The 23,387-nt window shown below is 39.7% G+C and overlaps 1 protein-coding gene across 4 annotated transcripts in view; it reads left to right on the forward strand.

Annotated features, from left to right (window-relative positions):
* Positions 1-104: 104 nt before the first annotated feature.
* Positions 105-23,387, forward strand: part of LOC106583928 (protein cramped-like) — a 76,783-nt gene continuing 53,500 nt past the window's right edge. The window contains exons 1-3 of one of the 4 annotated variants that reach the window (XM_014168603.3): positions 105-185; positions 3,476-3,837; positions 8,660-8,865. In XM_014168603.3, the coding sequence (XP_014024078.1) occupies positions 3,477-3,837; positions 8,660-8,865 (567 nt within the window). In that variant the 5' untranslated portion in view covers positions 105-185; position 3,476. Of the gene's footprint in view, positions 186-1,649; positions 1,752-2,929; positions 3,277-3,475; positions 3,838-8,659; positions 8,866-23,387 lie in introns of those variants that run through there. The other 3 variants (XM_014168602.3, XM_014168599.3, XM_014168600.3) reach the window with 3 other exon arrangements.

The following is a 23,387-nucleotide window of genomic DNA, read 5'->3' on the forward strand; positions in this document are numbered from 1 at the left end:
GTTTTCAGTCGAAAGGTGTGACTAGTTTCATTGGTTAAATTACTAAAGATAACGCCCTCTTTCCATTGTGATTTGGCTTTCCGCCTGTCTGTCATATTGGGTGCACGCGGTTTACTCGCCCGGACTTTGAGCGACATTTCCATAACTGGAAAAGGAACTAACATTTTAACTTGAAACAGTTCCAGGTAATGTAGCAGTATTTCATGGTAGTAAAGTTAAAATACTGTTAACTTTTCTGAGTGTAATGTTTACTGTTCATTTTACTTTTGTTTTATCTCTTCCATTTGCTAAGGCAATGTAAACATGTGTTTCCCATGCCAATAACGCCCCTTGTTTTGAATTGATAGTACATGGGTGGCGCGTGTGATGTTGGTTCTAGGCGGGGAACATACCATAGAAATCTATCTAAACTAAATTAGAATTATATGTCCCATTGCTATACCCAACTTTTCAAATAAAGGGGCTCGATTAATCTCATCCTGTCGCCCGTGTCGGCGTGTTATAGGCACTGGCTAAAAGTTGATTGCATTCGATTTGGAACCGGGCTGCCTCCAGGGCTTGGAGCCAGCAAGTTCCGGACTCTGAACTCTGAACGGCGAGTCGGCTCAAAAGAAAACTGACATAATTAAGCACACGTCACAAAGTAGCTCTTTAAAACAACAAAACATTTCAGTGAGCCCATTGTCATATCTGTCTGGAAGATCTTCCATGGTCATCCACAGAGCAGAGGCAGGTGGAAGTCCAACAGATTACATCCTGTGTCCAATCCACTCTCCATGCGCACCATCCTCACCCACTAGGTCCACGTCTCTTCTGACTGAGGCCCAGACAAGGTTGATCAGGGGGGAAACAAGTCAGAAGCCAGGACACCTCTTGCCATCCCCAGTTGTAGACTCCTTGGTAAATCGTCAGAAAAACCCACCTGGGTGAAGACATACAGCCACTAGTTTAGGGCGCTTGAAGCTCACTAGTCAGCTGGAATAGTCCTTGAAATAAACAATTTTGGGGAAACATTTTGTGACCCCCTGCCCTATTCAACAGTCTTACAGGCCTCTGTCATCTCGTTGTTTCAAATAAAAACACAAACAGCTACAGTAGCTAACTAGCTAAACAGCTAGCTTCTTAGTTCAGTTAGTAAAATAACTGACTTGACAGTCTTGCACTGCTGTGGATCAATATATATACAATCAAAACTTAATTAGCTAACAAAATAAAAGTTGATTTAAAAAGAGTCTGTCAAAAAACACCTACAACTATTCAAATATGTATAATATTTAGAGCTTTCTGCCTGGGCGACATCCATGACAACCACGGATTATGCGAAAGTGATTGATTTTTATAAAAACATTTAATCTGCCTTCCCAATGAAAACTAGCTAGACAATTCAAACGTTTTATTTCAGGATTTTTTTCGTATTTCGACGAAGCTCCATGCTGCATTGTTGTCAAAATGTTCGATTTGTGAGGGCCCGATGACGTTACAGGTTTTGGCCCGGCCAATGTAAAATGACTCCCCGCGCACTCAATAACGTATGTTGATTGAGATATCCAATTGGTTCATTTGCATCCTCTTTATCATCAACAATTGGAGCTCTTGGATGTCAATCATATGTCTTTCTCCCTCAACTGACTAATCAGGAGATTTGTTTTTGAGTTGGAGTGGGCGTGCTTGTGCACGAGAAGGTTGTCAATCGGAGTTAGTTTAGTTTGCACGTTTTCTCATGAAGTCGTAAACACAAAAGTCAAAACAAGGTAATTTTATGAATTGCTTAATCTTTGTCTCACTGCAACTGAATGCAATACTGTGTATAATTTCGTGTGAATTTGTGCTTGAGACTTCGTTTGCTATCAAGTATCATTAGTTGACTGGGTTTTGGCGGCACATCGCTAGCAAACATTACCAAAGTTAACTTAGCTAGTAACGTTAGCTAGTAGTTAGCACCCGTGTAAAGTTAGTTGCTTTTTGGAGTGTGTGTGTGTGTATCTCGTTCCTCCTAAAATGTACCTATAGAAATGACACGGGTTACGAGAGGAAAGAGATCAGTAGACAGAATCAGCTGTTATATCAGCCGAGGAGGTGAGGATAACAACCACAGAATAAAGCAACCAGTCAAACAAACGATAGAGCATTCAATTAGCTACTCTTATATTTCTGCAGGAAAAAAATATAATTTCGTAAATTTGTTTTGCGTTTGAAAAGAGTTTGCTCTCATTAGGTTGGACAATCATGATTTAGAGAACACATATCTGACACAGTAATACGACATTGTTTGCGTCTTCTTTCCCTGCATGGGAATGAATTTCAAAGAATTAAGGGTGTGTGTTTGAGACGTGACAGTTGTTTAAAGTTGTAGCTACAGTAGTAATGTTTCTGCCCTCAAAATAGTTGGAGACGTCTAAAGAGATGGGTGAAGCATAAAAAGGATGAAACACCTGTATCAGTGCATGTTAGAAGTAATATGTAACTTGCAAATTAAGTTAAATGCAGTGTCTGCTCTATGTATATATGGATTAGATATCGTTGTAGTTGAACACTCATAATATTCTATTGGTTCGAGTGACTGTGGTTAGTTTCTCCATTAAGTGTACTTTAATATGATGTATAAGGTATCCGCTGTTGCTTTCTGAAGCTGAGAGTTAATATCACAAGCAACTTTTTTTTATGCAGTTTGTTAACATAATGTCGTCAAACATCGTAATGTTGAAAACAACAATTATGGAGATGACGTGGTGATAAGCAAAATTGAGACTGCGAACGTTCTGTGCTCTTTTGTAAAAACTAAAACCAGCTAGTTTATTCAGATTATTTATTTTGAGCGTTTGAAGCATGTTAAATGTTTGGTCAAATATTTCAGCCTCTACCGATAATATTCACATTGTCTAAGGCAATAAATTGAGAGTAAGAGTGTGGTACTCGGATAGTGAACAGTTGAGTTGCGCAGAGTTTAATTCAGTCGAAGCTTGAGCGAGGTGAAGATAGTCGCGGCTAGACCCTGTTCATTGCCTTGAATATGCCCAATTGTATATACTGTTGCATACCAAACCCGTCGGGTCGATGGTGAAAAGAAAGAAGACATCTGCTGTCGAAGAGCATGAAAATGGGTAACCTTGTCTGATAAAGAAGCACTTTAAATAGAGGTCGAATGTATCGAAAGGTTTTACGTTGTCGTTTCAGCGGGCGCTAAACTCAGAGGCGCTCGTATTTGAATTTCGGATAAAAATAAAACCATGTAAACTGTTAGAAGGTTAAGATGACTAACAAAAACGCACGAACAAGGTATAGTAATATTTTCGCTTTCAAAATGTAAATGAAAATATATAGACAGAATTTTCGTGTTTCGATGGGACTGTGAGAGGGGATTTGAAACAAGCAGCGGCGGCCATGTTGAGAGAAAGAACGTCGTCTTTTTTTAAGTTGATTTGCGTTGTGATGTCTTTTTAAATGTCAAACATTTGTATTGATTGTGTTTTGCCAGGATGACAGTTGGGCTGAGAGACGGCATTGGTGTCGATGGCCCGAATAATTGGGCCAGAAAGCTTGAAGGTTGTGACGAGGAGGAGAGCGGATATCAGGGGAGCGAAGAGCGTAGTACAAAGAGAGACGGAGTGGAAATTCATACTCTATCAACTACGGGCTGCTCCAGTTCAGCACCGGTTATTACCACCTCCGTATCGAACCCGTCTGGACCTTGCTCGAGCCAACAGCCACGTTCCTCGACAGCACCGAGTCACGACCAGCATCATTTTCTGAGATCCAGCGTTCGACCCCCGAGCAAACGAATCCGGAAGGATTCCATCGCCCCAAATATCAATGGTCCCAACGGGGCAAAATCGAAAGGTATGCTGTGAAAGTGTTTGTGCCTGGGGTCACCTGTTTTATCTGTGTTATATGAGTAACCCATCCCTCTACTCGCCGTTGGCCAAAGTAGCTAGGTCCACAACCAATCTATTGATGATGGTTGAATATCGTCAGTGTTTTGAATGCAGGATATTGCATTTATGCTGACCCTATATATACGAAACAGACACTTTAATTGTTTAGAGGCAGGAGACTGGAAACCACTATTAATTGCATTCAAGTTGCAAGGATGTCCCATATTATTGCTTATGAGAGGGAGACCGATGTGGAACAACTCTTTATGAGTTGTCAGCATTTTAATTAATATTTTACTGCCCATTTTGCAGTATTGGAATAATACTCAACATAATATTTTTTAGAAGCAGTGCTCACGCTGTTGTTGAGGATTGGGTTGTGTGTCAGTTTCTCCTGACTTGCACATTGTGAGGTGGAGGCCAGTGTTGCTCCAAGCCAGCCTCACGTGTTGTTTTTAGAACTTCGCTCCACTCCTCATTGCAGGCCTGGCAAATGGAACAGACTTCCTTTCCTGCTGCCTCACTTTGCCAGCACTTCAGTCACAGGAGGGGAGGGTCTCTGTAGTCTGTGTTGTTTTGGAGGACTATGATGTTGTATGTGACACGCTGGCCTCAGTCTGACTGACGATGCTAAGATGGGCATTCTAACAAGTTCTTTTTTAAAGCTATTGGTCTCTATCTCCTCAGTTACTATAGGCGTAGGGACTAGAGGTCGGCCGATTTAATTGGCATGGCCGTTTTCATAACAATCGGTAATCTGCATTTTTGGTAATCTATATTGCACTCCACGAGGAGACTGCGTGGCAGGCTGACCACCTGTTACACGAGTGCAGCAAGTTGCTAGCTAGCATTTAACTTATAATCACTAGTTAACTACACATGGTTGATGATATTACTAGTTTAACCTCTTACATCTAGACGTTCCGCTAGTGGAACACCTGCTCCAATATCCAATGATAGGCGTGACGCGAATTACAAATTCCTCAAATCCAAAAACTTCCATTTTTCAAACATATGACTATTTTACACCATTTTAAAGAAGACTCTCCTTTATCTAACCACACTGTCAGATTTCAAAAAGGCTTTACAGCGCAAACAAAACATTAGATTATGTCAGCAGAGTACCCAGCCAGAAATAATCAGACACCCATTTTTCAAGCTAGCATATAATGTCACAAAAAACAAAACCACAGCTAAATGCAGCACTAACCTTTGATGATCTTCATCAGATGACACTCCTAGGACATTATGTTATACAATACATGCATGTTTTGTTCAATCAAGTTCATATTTATATCAAAAACCAGCTTTTTACATTAGGTGAATTTACTAAATTACTCACGATAAACGTTCACAAAAAACATAACAATTATTTTAAGAATTATAGATACAGAACTCCTTTATGCAATCGCGGTGTCCGATTTTAAAATAGCTTTTCGGTGAAAGTACATTTTGCAATATTCTGAGTAGATAGCTCGCCATCACGGCTAGCTATTTTGACACCCACCAAGTTTGGCCCTCACCAAACTCAGATTTACTATAAGAAAAATTGGATTACCTTTGCTGTTCTTCGTCAGAATGCACTCCCAGGACTTCTACTTCAATAACAAATGTTTGGTTATTTGGTTCCAAATAATCCATAGTTATATCCAAATAGCGGCGTTTTGGTCGTGCGTTCAAGACACTATCCGAAGGGTAAAGAAGGGTGACGTGCCCGGCGCATTTCGTGACAAAAAAATTCAAAATATTCCATTACCGTACTTCGAAGCATGTCAAACGCTGTTTAAAATCAATTTTTATGCGATTTTTCTCGTAAAAAAAGCGAAAATATTCAGACCGGGAAACCCTGGTTTCGTTCAAAGACGAAAAAAAAACACATGGAGTCGGCTCGTGCACGCGCCCCCAGTCTCATTGTTCTCAGATCGACCACTATCCAAATGCGCTACTGTTTTTCAGCCATGGCCTGCAAAGTCATCATTCAATGTTCTGGCGCATTCTGAGAGCCTATGGGAGCGTTAGAAAATGTCACATTACAGCAGAGATCCCCTGTTTTGGATAGAGATGATCAAGAAGGCCAAGAAATAGTCAGAGAGGGCGCTTCCTGTTTGGAATCTTCTCAGGTTTTGGCCTGCCAAATGAGTTCTGTTATACTCACAGACACCATTCCAACAGTTTTAGAAACTTTGGAGTGTTTTCTATCCAAAGCTAATAATTATATGCATATTCTAGTTTCTGGGCAGGAGTAATAATCAGATTAAATCGGGTACGTTTTTTTATCCGGCCGTGAAAATACTGCCCCCTATCCATAAGTTAACTAGCTTGTCCTGCGTCGAAAATAATCAGTGGGGTGCCTGTTAATTTATCATCGAATCACAGCCTACTTCAACTTCGCCAAAATGGGGGATGATTTAACAAAAGCGCATTGGCGAAAAAAGCACTGTCGTTGCAGAAATATACCTAACCATAAAGATCAATGTCTGTCTTAAAATCAATACACAAAGTATATATTTTTAAACCTGCATATTTAGTTAAAAGAAATTCATGTTAGGAGGGAATTGTCACTTCTCTTGCGTTCTGTGCAAGCAGAGTCAGGGTATATGCAGCAGTTTGGGCTGCTTGGCTCAAAGCGAACTGTGTGAAGACCATTTCTTCCTAACAAAGACCGTAATGAATTGTACAAAATAAGGACAACATGGAAGGTTGTGCAATGTAACATTAATATTTAGACTTAGGATGCCACCCGTTAGATAAAATATGGAACGGTTCTGTATTTCACTGAAAGAATGAACGTTTTGTTTTTGAAATTACAGTTTCTGGATTTGACCATATTAATGTCCCCGTGGCTCGTATTTCTGTGTGTTTATATTATAATTAAGTTTATGATTTGATAGAGCAGTTTGACTGAGCGGTGGTAGGCAGCAGCAGGCTCGTATGCATTTATTCAAACAGCACTTTCCTGCTTTTTCTAGCAGCTCTTTGCAATACTTGAAGCACAGCGCTGTTTATGACTTCAAGCCTATCAACTCCCGAGATTAGGCTGGCAATACTATAGTGCCTATAAGAACATCCAATAGTCAAAGGTATATGAAACACAAATGGTATAGAGAGAAATGGTCCTATAACTACAACCTAAAACTTATTAACTGGGATATTGAAGACTCATGCTTAAAGGAACCACCAGCTTTCATATGTTCTCATGTTCTGAGCCAGGAACTTAAACGTTAGTTTTTTTACATGGCAAATATTGCACTTTTACTTTCTTCTCCAACACTTTTGTTTTTGCGTTATTTAAAGCAAATTGAAGATGATTCATTATTTATTTGAGATAAGTTGATTTTTATTTATGTGTTATATTAAGTTAAACTAAGTGTTTATTCAGTATTGTTGTAATTGTCATTATTACATATACATAAAAATTGGTCGATTTAGTCGCTATCATTTTTTTTTTTTTTTTGGGGTCCTCCAATAATCGGTATTGGCGTTGAAAAATCATAATCGGTCGAACTCTAGTAGGGACAAGTTACTTAAGAAAAGTAAACAATCCCCCCCCCCCCCCCCCCCCCCGCCATCTGCTTCTTCTGCCCCTCTACTCAACGTGAGCTTTTGGTATGATATTTAGGTTGTGACACTTGTTTTTCTCTCTTGTTCATTCTCCTACTTTCTCTCACTCACACAACTCACTCTCGCATATACATTCAATCACTCACTGTCTCTAAAACACTCATACACTGAACTAAAATATAAAAGCAACATGTGTTGGTTACATGAGCTGAAATAAAAGCCCACAAATGTTCCATATGCACAAAAATCTTATTTCTCAAATGTTGTGCACAAAGTTGTTTACATCCCTGTTGCTGAGCATTTCTCCTTTGCCAAGATAATCCATCCACCTTACAGGTGTGGCATATCAAGAAGCTGATTATACAGGTGCACCTTGTGCTGGGGATAATAAAAGGCCACCAGGACAGCTGATGAAACTGAGGGTTTGCACAACTGAATATTTTCTGCACAAACCATCTCAGGGAAGCTTATCTTGCGTGCACGTTGTCCTCACCAGGGTCTTGACCTGACTGCAGTTCGGTGTTGTAACCGACTTCAGTGTGCAAATGTTCCCTTCGATGGCCACTGGCATGCTGGAGAAGTGTGCCCTTCACGGATTAATCCCGGTTTCAACTGTACTGGGCAGATGGCAAATGGCATGTAAGGCATCATGTGGGCGAGCGGTTTGCTGATGTGAACGGAGGTGGTGTTACACGTGGTCTGCCACTGCGAGGACGATCAGCTGTCCGTCCTGTCTCCCTGTAGCACTGTCTTAGGTGTCTCACAGTACGGACATTGCAATTTATTGGTCTGGCCACATCTGCCGTCCTCATGCCTCCTTGCAGCATGCCTAAGGCATGTTCACACAGATGAGCAGGGACCCTTGGCATCTTTCTTTTGGTGTTTTTCAGAGTCAGTAGAAAGGCCTATTTAGTGTCCTAAGTTCTCATAACTGTGACCTTAATTCCCTACTGTTTTGTAAGCTGTTAGTGTCTTAACGACCGTTCCACAGGTGCATGTTCATTAATTGTTTATGGTTCATTGAACAAGCATGGGAAACCGTGTTTAAACCCTTTACAATGAAGATCTGTGAAGTTATTTGGATTTTTACGAATTATCTTTGGGAGACAGGGTCGTGAGAAAGGGATGCATCTTTTTTGCTGAGTTTATTTTGTGCTTGTGACAAATCAAATTTGATTTGTTGAGGTTTATATTTTTGTTCAGTGTACTTTTCCTCTCTCACACAGGTTCAGAGAATGGTGTCTCTCACCAGGTGTCGGCTAGTCAGTCCGGCTCCACATCAGGCTCTACGGGGCCCTCAGGCAAGGCTGCCCCTAGAGGCCAAGGACCCGGGGACAAGGAGGAGCCAGTGGGCAGCCAGAAGAGACCCAGGAGACAGTGGGAGTCCTGGAGTGCAGAGGACAAGAACAGCTTCTTCGAAGGGCTCTACGAGGTAAGTCAACTTGTTGAGTAGTACGAAATATAAATATAGGTGCAGTGGAAGCGCCTGTGCATCTGATGACAATGTCTGAAAAATTCAGCTGCTGTAATGTTTTCTTTCCAATTAGCATTTTTTTTATTATGAGCTACTTCATAATAAAAATAATACACTTATTTTTTTATATAGCGCCTTTCATGGACTCAATCAAAGAGAGTGTAAAATAATAGCTAGATAGTAACTTTACATTAAGTCATGTTGTGGGGCTTGCTTTAGTATTTTTGTGTAAGAAGTTAAAACAGTGTTACTTTACTTTTTGAAGTAAAGCTTCTACATAGTCTTAAGTTACATTTAGTAAAATATTTGGTCTGATTACTTTGATATACTACTAAACTGATTGAGAATTACATTGATAAGGCATATGCATCCTACCTTTGAAGCCTACTCAAAGAGATGCTATCTTTCTCTTTTCCGTTTTTTCTGCGCCATCAAAATGTGTGCATAGCCAGGTAACATTACTAAACATGGTATTTTGTTATCGAACCACAAGTGAACTCAGCAAAAAAGTTACGTCCCTTTTTCAGGACCCTGTCTTTCACAGATAATTTGTAAAAATCAAAATAACTTCACATATCTTCATTGTAAAGGGTTTAAACACTGTTTCCCATGCTTGTTCAATGAACCATAAACAGTTAATGAACATGCACCTGTGGAACGGTCGTTAACACACAAACCGCTTACAGGCGGTAGGCAATTAAGGTCACAGTTATGAGAACTTAGGACACTAAATAGGCCTTTCTACTGATTCTGAAAAACACCAAAAGAAAGATGCCCTGTGTCCCTGCTCATTTACGTGAATGTGCCTTAGGCATGCTTCAAGGAGGCAAGAGGACTGCAGATGTGGCCAGGGCAATAAATTGCAATGTCTGTACTGTGAGATGCCTAAGACAGCGCTACAGGGAGGCAGGACGGACAGCTGATCGTCCTCGCAGTGGCAGACCACGTGTAACAACACAGGATCGGTACATCTGAACATCACACCTGCGGGACAGGTATAGGATGGCAATAACAACTGCCCGAGTTACACCAGGAACGGGCAATCCTTCCATTAGTACTCAGACTGTCTGCAATAGGCTGAGAGAGGCTGGACTGAGGGCTTGTAGGCCTGTTGTAAGGCAGGTTCTCACCAGACATCACCGGCAACAACGTCGCCTATGGGCACAAACTCACCGTCGCTGGACCAGACAGAACTGGCAAAAAGTGCTCTTCACTGACGAGTCGCGGTTTTGTCTCACCAGGGGTGATGGTCGGATTTGCGTTAATCGTCAAAGAAATGCACGTTACACCGAGGCCTGTACTCTGGAGCAGGATTGATTTGGAGGTGGAGGGTTCGTCATGGTCTGGGGCGGTGTGTCACAGCATCATCGGACTGAGCTTGTTGTCATTGCAGGCAATCTCAACGCTGTGCGTTACAGGGAAGACATCCTCCTCCCTCATGTGGTACCCTTCCTGCAGGCTCATCCTGACATGACCCTCCAGCATGACAATGCCACTACCCACAGATCGAGGAGTATGGCTGATTTCCTGCAAGACATGAATGTCAGTGTTCTGCCATGGCCAGCGAAGAGCCCGGATCTCAATCCCATTGAGCACGTCTGGGACCTGTTGGATCAGAGGCTGAGGGCTAGGGCCATTCCCCCCCAGAAATGTCCTGGAACTTGCAGGTGCCTTGGTGGAAGAGTGGGGTAACATCTCACAGCAAGAACTGGCAAATCTGGTGCAGTCCACGAGGAGGAGATGCACTGCAGTACTTAATGCAGCTGGTGGCCACACCAGATACTGTTATTTTTTATTTTGACCTATTTTGACCCCCTTTGTTCGGGACATATTATACCATTTCTGTTAGTCACATGTCTGTGGAACTTGTTCAGTTTGTCTGTTGAATCTTATGTTCATACAAATATTTACACATGTTACGTTTGCTGAAAATAAACGCAGTTGACAGTGAGGACTTATAAACTCAACAATTTTTTAAATTCTTTTTTTATCAACCTTACTTTGGAATGTGGGTCTTTGAAATGTTAGAACACGTTTCATCAGAAATAACTACACTTGGACTTATTCACTTTTATGCACTCTCCCAGTTGAATACAAACACTAATAATAGAGTACAGAAGACAGGCATTGTTGAGGTTTTAAATAAAGAACAACATTTTTTCACAACGTATTTGGACGACAGTGGGATGTTCATGACGTCCTCTGGGTAGGCATGGGCTACTTTGTAGTTAATGGTGCAATATATGTACATTTTTGGGCGACCTCACAAAATTCACAGATGTGAGTTATAGAGCTGTAATTCTCATTGAAAGCAAGTCTAAGTAGGATATCTGTTCTGTGTGCTATTTCTATGCTTCCCGTTCTTAAGTTTAGTTTTTGTGGATTTTACTTTCGGTTGTGTACACCAGCTGAAAATGCAATATTTCTGGGAATGGAAAATATATTTCATAGCAGTTTTTGATGGTACAATTTTTTTATTTAACTAGGCAAGTCATTTAAGAACATTCTTATTTACAATGACAACCTACCCTTGCCAAACCTGGACGACGCTGGGCCAATTGTGTGCTGCCCTATGGGACTCCCAATCACGGCCGGATGTGATACAGCCTGGATTCGTACCAAGGGACTGTAGTGATGCCTCTTGCACTGAGATGCAGTGCCTTTCACCGCTGCGCCCCTCAGGAGCCAAATGATTATCTACACTATGCGTGCTTGTTTTGTGTCACAAACTGAAATTAGGCAAACTATTTTGATTTTTAGCAACCAGGAAATGGAAGAGCGATTTCTTCATTGTGAAACATTTTGGGGAAAGTCTTTCCATGTCTACCAGAAGAGGGTTATCATCATTGTTAACAGCTACACAAAGTGTAGGCATAAGTGCACACAGACGTGTATTCCTGTGCTGTTTTAGAAAGTTTCAGAAATATACTTATCACTGATGTTGACTGTACTGAATAGGCTACACAACTCTCATTCGAATTAAAATGTCTAAACTAAAGTTGTTGCGTGTGAGAACTGAAGTTTTCACACGCAACAAATGTTTTTCCCTTTTAGCCTACCGTAAATTCCGGACTATAAGCCGCAACTTTTTTACAACGCTTTGAACCTCGCGGCTTAAACAATGACGCGGCTAATATATGGATTTTTCCCGCTTTCAATTTTTTTTTCTCCAAAAAAACACATTCTGTGACGTGATCAGTTTTTTGGCGGCATGAAGCTTTCATTAGACCAATGAAATTGCCGAACGGGTTAAGGTCAAACAACTTTTTTGTTTACTGTTTAGATTAAATCGAGCGCTCTCAAACTTCCCATCATTCTGATTACGGTAGTCATTTTCTCACCCTCATCATGGCAAAGACACGGAGAAATGCATATGATGCAGCTTTCAAGTTGAAGGCGATTTGATCTGGCTGTTGGAAAAGGAAATGAGCTGCTGCATGGGAGCTTGGTCTTAATGAGTTGATGATAAGACATTGGAAACAGCAGCGTGAGGAATTGACTCAGTGCAAAAAGACAACTAAAGCGTACTGCTCATTTTTTGTTTTTTGTTACAAGCCGTGTTTCGTTAAAGCCTGTGTAAAGTTCATTTGTTTCAATGTACCGGTAGGCACCTGTGGCTTATAGACATGTGCGGCTTATGTTCAAAATATATATATATTTTTTTCAAATTCAGTGGGTGTGGCTTATATTCAGGTGCGCTTAATAGTCCGGAAATTACGGTACGTATCAGATTCATCTACTGTGTTATTAGGGGTGTGACAACCTGCCTGTGCTCATAAATCCTATACGGAAATTGACTGTTAATACTCGTGATCGGGAAAAACTGAAGTGTTTTATTATGCCTAAGTAGATGTTGGCAAAATGCCTCTATCCTTGCAGGCTTATAGTAAAAAAAAAAAACAATGTTGCAGATTAGGAGCAGTGCCTGGAGGTGTGTTATTGTCTGTGTCCTTTCCTCAACTTGCAGCAGGCAGACAAGCTTGCTGTCACTGTCAGAATGTGTTTTTTTTAATTATTTTTTTATTGTTTAAAAAAAAAAAATTTACTTCTTGCTTCGATTCACTTATTTTATGCACATTGATAGCTTGCTAGCAAATGTCCTCGACCTATTGATTTATTATATTAGCAGCAGGCCACAGGAGGCAGAGATGTGATCGGGCAAAATATAAAGCGAGGGAACAGAGAACACTTCACTCTATCAAATCAGAGCAGCAGGATCTTTTCAGACTGGCAAACTAGCCAGTTGAGTTAGTTAGAGCACGGGCCATGATCCTGAGGACGGTGTGCTGTTGCCTTGGCTGCTTTCTTGGTGTTCACAATACTTCATATTCATTACTCTGCCTGTGTGAGTAGAAATGGGCCCCGTTTGGGCTGCTCAAGGATGAGACATGAGAGCTGTTTACTGACATCCGACAATGTGAGCAGCACGAGGAGCTGAGCATGCCCAATTTGACTTGAGCGAGGTGGGTAGCTAACTGTCATTGAAGCAAAATATTTATAAACAACAAATCTATTCTATTATCTGTACAATGGGCTGTCATTGTTTTTGGCCCCCAAGGCTTGACATATACCTCTTTTCAAGACGCTTTTTGTTTTGATAGGGTTATTTTGCCAAAAAATGTGTCTACTTATAGAAAAATAAACAAAATAACTCCACATCCCTTCCCAGAAGCCCGAAGGGTGTTTAGCATCCCCAATGGCTCTGCAAGTGCAGAGGCTACAGACTCTTGCCGAACTCGTGTTTCTAAAAGTGAATTCAAAGGCACTGAGCATAAGGCATTTTACATTAAATTTAAAGTCACAGCCTACAGTCGTGCTGCCGGTACCCCCTGTATATAGCCATGTTATATTATTGTGTTTATCTTTTTTGTTTATTTGGTAAATATTTTCTTAACTCTTCTTGAACTGCACTGTTGGTTAAGGGCTTGTAAGTAAGCTTTTCGTGGTAAGGTCTACTACACTTGTGGTATTTGCCGCATGTGACAAAGTTTGATTTGGCAGTGTTTACAGCTGTGAGTCTTTCTGGCTAAGTCTCTAAGGGCTTTGCACACCTGGATTGACAGTATTTGCACATTCTTAAAATAATTCTTGCAGCTCTGTCAAGTTGGTTGTTGTTCATTGCTAGACAGCTGTTTTTTCAAGTCTTGCCATAGATTTTCAATCTGATTTCAGTGAACTGTAACTAGGCCACTCAGCAACATTCACTGTTTCCTGATAAGCAACTCCAGTGTGTATTTGGCCTTGTGTTTTCGGTTATTGTCCTGCTGAAATGTGAATTTGTCTGTTTGTTTGAAAGCAGACTGAACCAGGTTTTCCTCTAGGATTTTGCCTGTGCTCAACTCTATTCCGTTTTATTTGTTTATTTTTTTCCTAAACTCCCTAATCCTTGCCGACGACAAGCATAACCAGTACATTATTTTTCCATATGTAGACACACTTATGTGTTAGAATAAAACCAACTTCATGTGCTCTGAGCTTGTCTGATGCTTTAAGCACACTGTTTGATAAATAATGACTCGAGCCCAATGGTGTTAAACAAATGTTTGCCTGTGTGACTGGTATACATTGTCTCGCTCTCCTCCCTACTGCAGCGAAAAAGGCACCACAGCAAGTGTTTTGCGCTGTCCGTGCTTGAACATAATTTCATCCATTTAGTTTCTTGTTTCTGACTGAAGTTCTGTTAACTAATTTGTTTAGGAAAAATATTCCCCATTCCCTCAACCCTTGCTCTCTTTACGTGAAACATGTACGCATCCCATGCGTGTGACCAATAGGGCCTAACCTACAGCCTATCATAATCACATCAATAAATTGGTTATAACAAACTCCCTACACAGTAATGTTGACAGCAAAATGGATGCGGAGGACATGAGAAAGAAACTCGAAATGGGGCAATGTTTACTGGTTGCTCAGGAGGGAAACGGAAAGTCAGATCTGTGGAGAATATTTGACTTAGTTGTGGGAATTACTGGAAATAAGGAGGGTATAGCAGCAAGTGTTGCCTAAGTATTGTGTGCCAAACAGTTGCTGATAATTTTACAATATATATTTTTTCTGACCACTAAATATGTGTACCAGAGAGTCTATAATGGGGGGAATGGTTTTTCTTTTTACTATTTTCTACATTGCAGCACAATAGTGAAGACATCAACTATGAAATAACACATGGAATCATGTAGTAAACGAAACAGTGTTAAACAAATAAATGTATTTTATTTGAGTTTATTCAAAGTAGCCCTCCTTTGCCTTGATGATAGCTTTGTGCACTCTTGGCATTCTCTCAACCAGCTTCATGAGCTTGTCACCTGGAGTGCATTTCAATTAACAGGTGTGACATGAGTTTTAATTTTGTATTTATTATTATTATTTTTTTTCTTGGAATAGAAACACCATAATATTAATTAAGCTAAATTTTTTATCAATCCCAAATGCTATGTTCTAACAATTTTTTTTTTTTTTTTAATTCTCTAATACAGCAAATAATGTTTGGTTATTTGAAAACAAAAGAATCTTAACAATATTTAATGTTTTCAAACACTTGTTTTTCACAAGGGCTGTTAGCAGGACAATAGACACGAGGTGGTCCTAAAAACACCTCTGTGTATTTTGATACTTTGTGCAAGACAATTGATCAGCATTAACTTCGGATGGGATCTCCCGAGTGGCGCAGCAGTCTAAGACACTGCATTGCACTGCAAACTGCGTGGCTACAGATGCTGGTTCGATAACCATGCCAGCTGTGACCGGTCGACCCATGAGGCGACGCATAATTGGCCCAGCGGCGTGAGGGTTTGGTCGGCTGGGATGTCCTTGTAATGTGTGTATATTTTCAAACCTGCATATTTAGTTAATATTGCCTGCTAACATGAATTTCTTTTAACTAGGTAAATTGTCACTTCTCTTGCGTTCTGTGCAAGCAGAGTCAGGGTATATGCAGCAGTTTGGGCTGCCTGGCTTGTAGCGAACTGTGTGAAGACCATTTCTTCCTAACAAAGACCGTAATTAATTTGCCAGAATTGTACATAATTATGACATAAGGTTGTGCAATGTAACATTAATATTTAGACTTAGGGATGCCACCCGTTAGATAAAATACGGAATGGTTCCGTATTTCACTGAAAGAATGAACGTTTTGTTTTTGAAATGACCGTTTCCGAGATAAAGAAAAAAAAATGTTTACCTTTTATTTAACTAGGCAAGTCAGTTAAGAAATTCTTATTTTCAATGATGGCCTAGGAACAGTGGGTTAACTGCCTTGTTCAGGGGCAGAACGACGATTTGACCATATTAATGTCCCTGTGGCTCGTATTTCTGTGTTTATATTATAATTAAGTCTATGATTTGATAGAGCAGTCTGACTGAGCGGTGGTAGGCAGCAGCAGGCTCGTAAGCATTCATTCAAACAGCACTTTCCTGCGTTTGCCAGCAGCCCTTCGCAATGCTTGAAGCACACCACTGTTTATGACTTCAAGCCTATCAACTCCCGAGATTAGGCTGGCAATACTATAGTGCCTATAAGAACATCCAATAGTCAAAGGTATATGCAACACAAATGGTAAAGAGAGAAATGGTCCTATAACTACAACCTAAAACTTCTTAACTGGGATATTGAAGACTCATATTAAAAGGAACCACCAGCTTTCATATGTTCTCATGTTCTGAGCCAGGAACTTAAACGTTAGTTTTTTTACATGGCAAATATTGCACTTTTACTTTCTTCTCCAACACTTTTGTTTTTGCGTTATTTAAAGCAAATTGAAGATGATTCATTATTTATTTGAGACTAAGTTGATTTTTATTTGTGTTATATTAAGTTAAAATAAGTGTTCATTCAGTGTTGTTGTAATTGTCATTGTTACAAATATATATGTAAGTAAATCTGCCGATTTAATCGTTATCGGCGTTGAAAAATCAGTTGACCTCTCTTCCAGACCAATCTGCACATTTTAAAGTTTGAATGACGTTTCTAGCTTTAACTGTGCAGTAGTAGTAGCGTGAAGAATAATAATAATGGGATTTTATTTTTTTTACCTGCTTCAGCTCTTTGAAAGTAATTTTGTGAAAGAAGTAAAAAAAATAAAAAGTTTTTACGAAAGTGAAGCAGTGAAAAAGTCAAAATCAAAATATTTTGTCTGATTTACTTAGACTACAATATCAACGTTTTTACTTTGGAGTGTGGGACACTTGGCTCACACAGTTTTTCATCACAAATAGAACTACTACACTTTTATACAGTCTACTACTAGAAAACCACAGTATATGCAATCTGTAATACTTAACCTGTTGGGGCTAGGGGGCAGTATTTGCACGGCCGGATAAAAAACTTACCCGATTTAATCTGGTTACTACTCCTGCCCAGAAACTAGGATATGCATATAATTAGTAGATTTGGATAGAAAACACTCAAGTCTATAAAACTGTTTGAATGGTGTCTGTGAGTATAACAGAACTCATGGCAGGCCAAAACCTGAGAAGATTCCATACAGGAAGTGCCCTGTCTGACAATTTGTTGTCTTCTGATGCATCTCTATCGAAAATACAGCATCTGTGCTGTAACGTGACACTTTCTCAGGCTCCCATTGGCTCTCTAAAGCCGCCAGAAAGTGTAATGGGGTGTCTGCTGTCTCTGGACGAAGAACACCAGGAGATTTTGTGAGTGGTCAGCCTGGGGACAGTGATACTGGAGATGTGCGTTCATGAGAATTCTCAATTTTTTTTTCTTTCCGCCTTTGAATGAATACAACGTTGCCCGGTTTGGAATATTATCGCTATTTTACGAGTACGGTAATGGAATAAATATTTTGAAATTGTCACAAATGCGCTCGCGCATCACCCTTCGGATAGTGACCTGAACACACGAACAAAATGGAGCTATTTGAATATAGCTATGGATTATTTGGAACCAAAACAGCATTTGTTGTTGAAGTAGAAGTCCTGGGAGTGCATTCTGACGAAGAACAGCAAAGGTAATCCAATTTTTCTAATAGTAATTCTGAGTTTAGGTTGTCCCAAACTTGGTGGGTGTCAAAATAACTAGCCGTGATGGTCGGGCTATGTACTCAGAATATTGCAAAATGTGCTTTTGCCGAAAAGCTATTTTAAAATCTGACACCGCGATTGCATAAAGGAGTTCGGTATCTATAACTCTTAAAATAATTTATGTATTTTGTGAACGTTAATCGTGAGTAATTTAGTAAATTCACTGGAAGTTTTCGGTGGGTATGCTAGTTCTGAATATCACATGCTAATGTAAAAAGCTGATTTTTTAAAAAATATAAATATGAACTTGATTGAACAAAACTTGCATATATTGTATAACATAATGTCCTAGGAGTGTCATCTAATGAAGATCATCAAAGGTTAGTGCTGCATTTAGCTGTGGTTTTGGTTTTTGTGACATATATGCTTGCTTTGAAAATGGCTGTGTGATTATTTTATTATTATTTTTGGCAGGGTACTCTCCTGACATAATCTAATGTTTAGCTTTCGCTGTAAAGCCTTTTTGAAATGGTGTAAAATAGTCATGTTTGAGAAATTGAAGTTATAGCATTTTTGAGGTATTGGTATTTCTAGCCACGCGATTCCACTGGCTGTTGACTAGGGTGGGACGCTTGCCCAGGGAAGTTAAGGAATTAGAAATGTTTTAGGCTATCATTTTGGGGTGAGAAATATGATGGTGCCTTTAGTGGAATAAGTATAGAAGTTTGTTAACCCATTACGGTCTACGTGTGTGTGTGTGTGTGTGTGTGTGTGTGTGTGTGTGTGTGTGTGTGTGTGTATGTATGTAATTGTTTTAAGGTAATACCAAGGATCATTTTGCTATTTGAATTAAGTATTAAAAAATAATTTGATACATTTTATTTGGCCTTACTGCCCATACAAATGCATTGAATAACAGATTCACAACATGGAACAACATTCCCAAAAATGATCTAAAGGTAGTTTGCTCTGAAGTGTCTGACCTATATAAGAAAGATCAGGCAAGTGTTTTGTACATTTTATTTAACCCATTTTTGGCACTTAACAATCTCCATATATACAGTACCAGTCAAAAGTTTGGACACTCACTCATTAAAGGGTTTTTCTTTATTTTTAACATTGTATAATAATAGTTAAGACATCAAAACTATGAAGTAACACACATGGAATTATGTAGGAAGCCAAAAAGTATTAAACATATCAAAGTATGTTTGATATTCACCCTTGATGACAGCTTTGTACACTCACCTGCTCTGCGCCACAGACACGCCAGTTGGAACGAAACATCGCAAATTAGACTGATCAGACCAAAGGACAGATTTCCACGGGTCTGATGTCCATTGCTCGTGTTTTTTGGCCCAAGCAAGTCTCTATTATTGGTGTCCTTTAGTAGTGGTTTCTTTGCAGCAATTCGACCATGAAGGCTTGATTCCCGCAGTCTCCTTTGAACAGTTGCTGTTGAGATATGTCTGTTACTTTAAATCTGTGAAGCATTTATTTGGGCTGCAATCTGAGGTGCAGTTAACTCTAATGAATTTATCCTCTGGGTCTTCCTTTCCTGTGGCGGTCCTCATGAGAGCCAGTTTCATCATAGCGCTTGATGGTTTTTTGCGACTGCACTTGAAGAAACTTTCAAAGTTCTTGAAATATTCCGGATTGACTGACCTTCATGTCTTAATGTATTGATGGACTGTCATTTCTCTTTGCTTATTTGAGCTGTTCTTGCCATAATATGGACTTGGTTTTTTATCAAATAGGGTTGTCTTCTGTATAACACCCTACCTAGTCGAAAGTAATTTGTTACAAAACCCACTGCTATTGCCAACTACTTTAATTACTTTTTCATTGGCAAGATTAGCAAATTTAGGGATGACATGCCAGGAACAAACGCTGACACTACACATCCAAGTATATCTAACCAAATTATGAAAGGCAAGATATGTACTTTCGAATTCCGTGAAGTTGGTGTGGAAGCGGTGAAAAAATTGTCTCTCAACAATGACAAGCCACCAGGGTCTGACAATCTGAATTGAAAATTGCTGATATTGCCACTCATTTGCCACATCTTCAATTTAAGCCTACCAGAAAATGTGTGCCCTCAGCCTGGAGGGAAGCAAAAGTCATTCCAGTTCCCAAGAGTAGTAAAGCCCCCTTTACTGGCTCAAATAGCCAACCAATCAGCCTGTTATCAACCCTTAGTAAACGTCTTGAAAAAATTGTTTGACCAGCTCAATGCTATTTCGCAGCATACAATTTGACAACAGAATTTCAGCACGCTTATTGGGAAGTACACTCAACAAGCACAGCACTTGACTGATTGGCTGAGAGAAGTTATTGTGGGGACTATCTTGTTAGACTTCAGTGCAGCTTTTGACATTATCGATCATAGTCTGCTGCTGGAAAAACTGATGTGTTATGGCTTTACACCCCCTGCTATAATGTGGATAAAGATTTGTCTAACAGAACACAGAGGGTGTTCTTTAATGGAAGCCTCTCAAACATAATCCAGGTAGCATCAGTAATTCCCCTGGGTAGCTGTTTAGGCCCCTTGCTTTACTAACAACATGCCACTGGCTTTGAGTAAGGCCAGTGTGTCTATGCATGCGGATGACTCAACACTATATACATCAGCTACTTCGGCGACTGAAATGACTGCAACACTTAACTAACTTCAGATCTTTGTTTCAGAATGGGTAGCAAGGAATAAGTTAGTCCTAAATATTTCCAAAACTAAAAGCATTGTATTTGGGACAAATCATTCACTAACCCTAAACCCCAACGACATCTCGTAATGAATAATGTGGAAATTGAGCAAGTTGAGAAGACTGTCATGGTCAAAACATTTTGATAAAACAGTAGCCAAGGATGGGGAGAATTCTGTCCATAATAATGCTCTGCATTCTTAACAAAACTATCGACAAGGCAGGTCCTACAGGCCCTAGTTTTGTTGCACCTTGGACTACTGTTCAGTTGTGTGGTTTGGTGCCACAACGATGGACTTAGCAACATTGCAGTTGGCTCAGAACAGGGCAGCACGGTTGGCCCTTAAAAATATACAGAGAGCTGACATTAATGACATGCATATCAATCTCTCATGGCGCAAAGTTGAAGCGATTGACTTCATCATTACTTGTTTTTGTAAGAGGTGTTGATAAGCTGTCTGTTTTTTAAAAAACTAGCACACAGCTCGGACACCCATGCATACCCCACAAGACATGCCACCAGTGGTCTCTTCAGTCCCCAAGTCCAGAACAGACTGGGAGGCGCGCAGTACTACATAGAGTTCCATGTAGTCATGGCTCTATTCCACATCAGGTAACTGATGCAAGCAGAAGAATTGGATTTAAAAAGCAGGTAAAAATACACCTTATGGAACAGCGGGGACTGTGAACTAACACAAACATATGTTATCATGTGTCTGTGCCTATGTACTATACACACACGTACATGTGTTTTGCAATGTAGATACGGTTGAAGCCGGAAGTTTACATACACCTTAGCCAAATAAATTTAAACTCCGTTTTTCACAATTCCTGACATTTTAATCCTGGTGAAAATTCCCTGTCTTAGGTTAGTTATGATCACAACTTTTATTTTAAGAATGTGAAATGTCAGAATAATAATAGTGATTTTATTTCAGCTTTTATTTCTTTCATCATATTCCCAGTGGGTCAGAAGTTTACATGCACTCAATTAGTATTTGGTTGCATTGCCTTTAAATTGGGTCAAATGTTTCGGGTTGACTTCCACAAACTTACCACAATAAGTTGGGTGAATTTTGGCCCGTTCCTCCTGACAGAGCTGGTGTCAGGAGGAATGGTTGTTTGCATTTTTACATTGACAACGGTTCTTACTTCTGTAACTTCTATAATATATATTATACTTTGTTCATTTGTGTGTAATTTAGTCAAATTTACTACAATTTAAATACTCTAGGCTTTTTTGATGTGTTTGGGTGTTTACACAATGGAAGATAAGGTGAGTTATTCCCATTGACTTTAATGTGGTGTCATATTAAAGAGGTTGTGCTCTTTAAAACTGTTTGAAATGTGAGAATTAGCTTATCTAGAAAATTCTCAGTAATCTACATGAGCATTCTAAAATTCTATTGAGGTTTGAAGAGTTAATTCAACAGTGGGAAGTTAGCTAATTTAGGTGATGCGGTTACTAAAACAGCTGTACTTCTTGATTGGTGGTAGATCATTCTGTTCTGATTCCAGATTTAAATAGCAGAGTAGTAGCCCAAGATGTCATACCCTTTTTAAGTTTGTGTCTAAAGTGCTGAGTAAATGGTCAACATTAGTTTACAAAAAGTTAGAGAATATGATGCGGTTACTTAACCTCTCTGGGACATGTGGGGGACACTGCCAACAGCCAGTGAAATGGCAGGGCGGCAAATTCAAAACAACAAAAATCTCATTCAAATTTCTCAAACATACAACTATTTATAACCCATTGTAAAGATACACTTCTCCTTAATCCAACCACACTGTCCGATTTTTTTTTTTTTTCAATAAGGCTTTACGGCGAAGGCATAACATTAGATTGTTAGGACAGCGCCTAAACAAGAAAAACCACAGCAATTCCAAGCAAGGAGAGGTGTCACAAAAACCAGAAATACAGCTAAAATTAATCACTAACCTTTGATCATCAGATGACACTCCCAGGACTCAATGTTACACAATACATGTATGTTTTGTTCGATAAAGTTCATATTTATATCCATAAACCCCATTTTACATTGGCCCGTGATGTTCAGAAATGTTTCGCCTTCCGGTAAATGAGCACATCAATTTACAAAAATACTCATAAACGTTGATAAAATTTACAACAATTATTGAAAGAATTATAGATACACTTCTCCTTAATGCAACCGCTGTGTCAGATTTCAAAATAGCTTTACCTCGAAAGCACATTGTTCAATATTCACTACAGAGCTCAGCCATCAAAGCAAACTATACAGTGACCTGCCAAGTTCTGGAGTCAGCAAAACTCAGAAATAGTATTATAAATCTTCACTTAACTTTGCTGATCTTCGTCGGAATGCACTCCCACTTCCACAAGAAATGTTCGTTTTGTTCGATAAACTCCATATTTATGTCCAAATAGCTCCGTTTTGTTCTCGCGTTCAGATCACTAATCCAAAGGCATAATGCGGGAGCGCAAAACCCGAGACAAAGTCAAATGGTTCCATTACAGTTCGTAGAAACATGTCAAACGATTTTTACAATCAATCCTAAGGGTCTTTTTTTAACATAAATCTTTGATAATATTCCAACCGGACAATAGCATATTCATTAGAGGAAAAAGGAATGGTGGACATGCTTGCCTGCGCAGTAAACAACTCGTTGGTCTCATGCTTGAGACAGCTCTTATTCTCTCCTCAGTAACTAACAGTAGAAGCATGAAACAAGGTTATAAAGACTGTTGACATCTAGTGGAAGCCTTAAGAAGTGCAAAATGACCCCACAGACACTGTAGTTTGGAAAGGCAATCAGTTG

The sequence above is a fragment of the Salmo salar genome, chromosome 23 (assembly GCF_965601325.2).
Source record: "Salmo salar chromosome 23, fSalSal1, whole genome shotgun sequence".
Taxonomy (NCBI): Eukaryota; Metazoa; Chordata; class Actinopteri; order Salmoniformes; family Salmonidae; genus Salmo; species Salmo salar.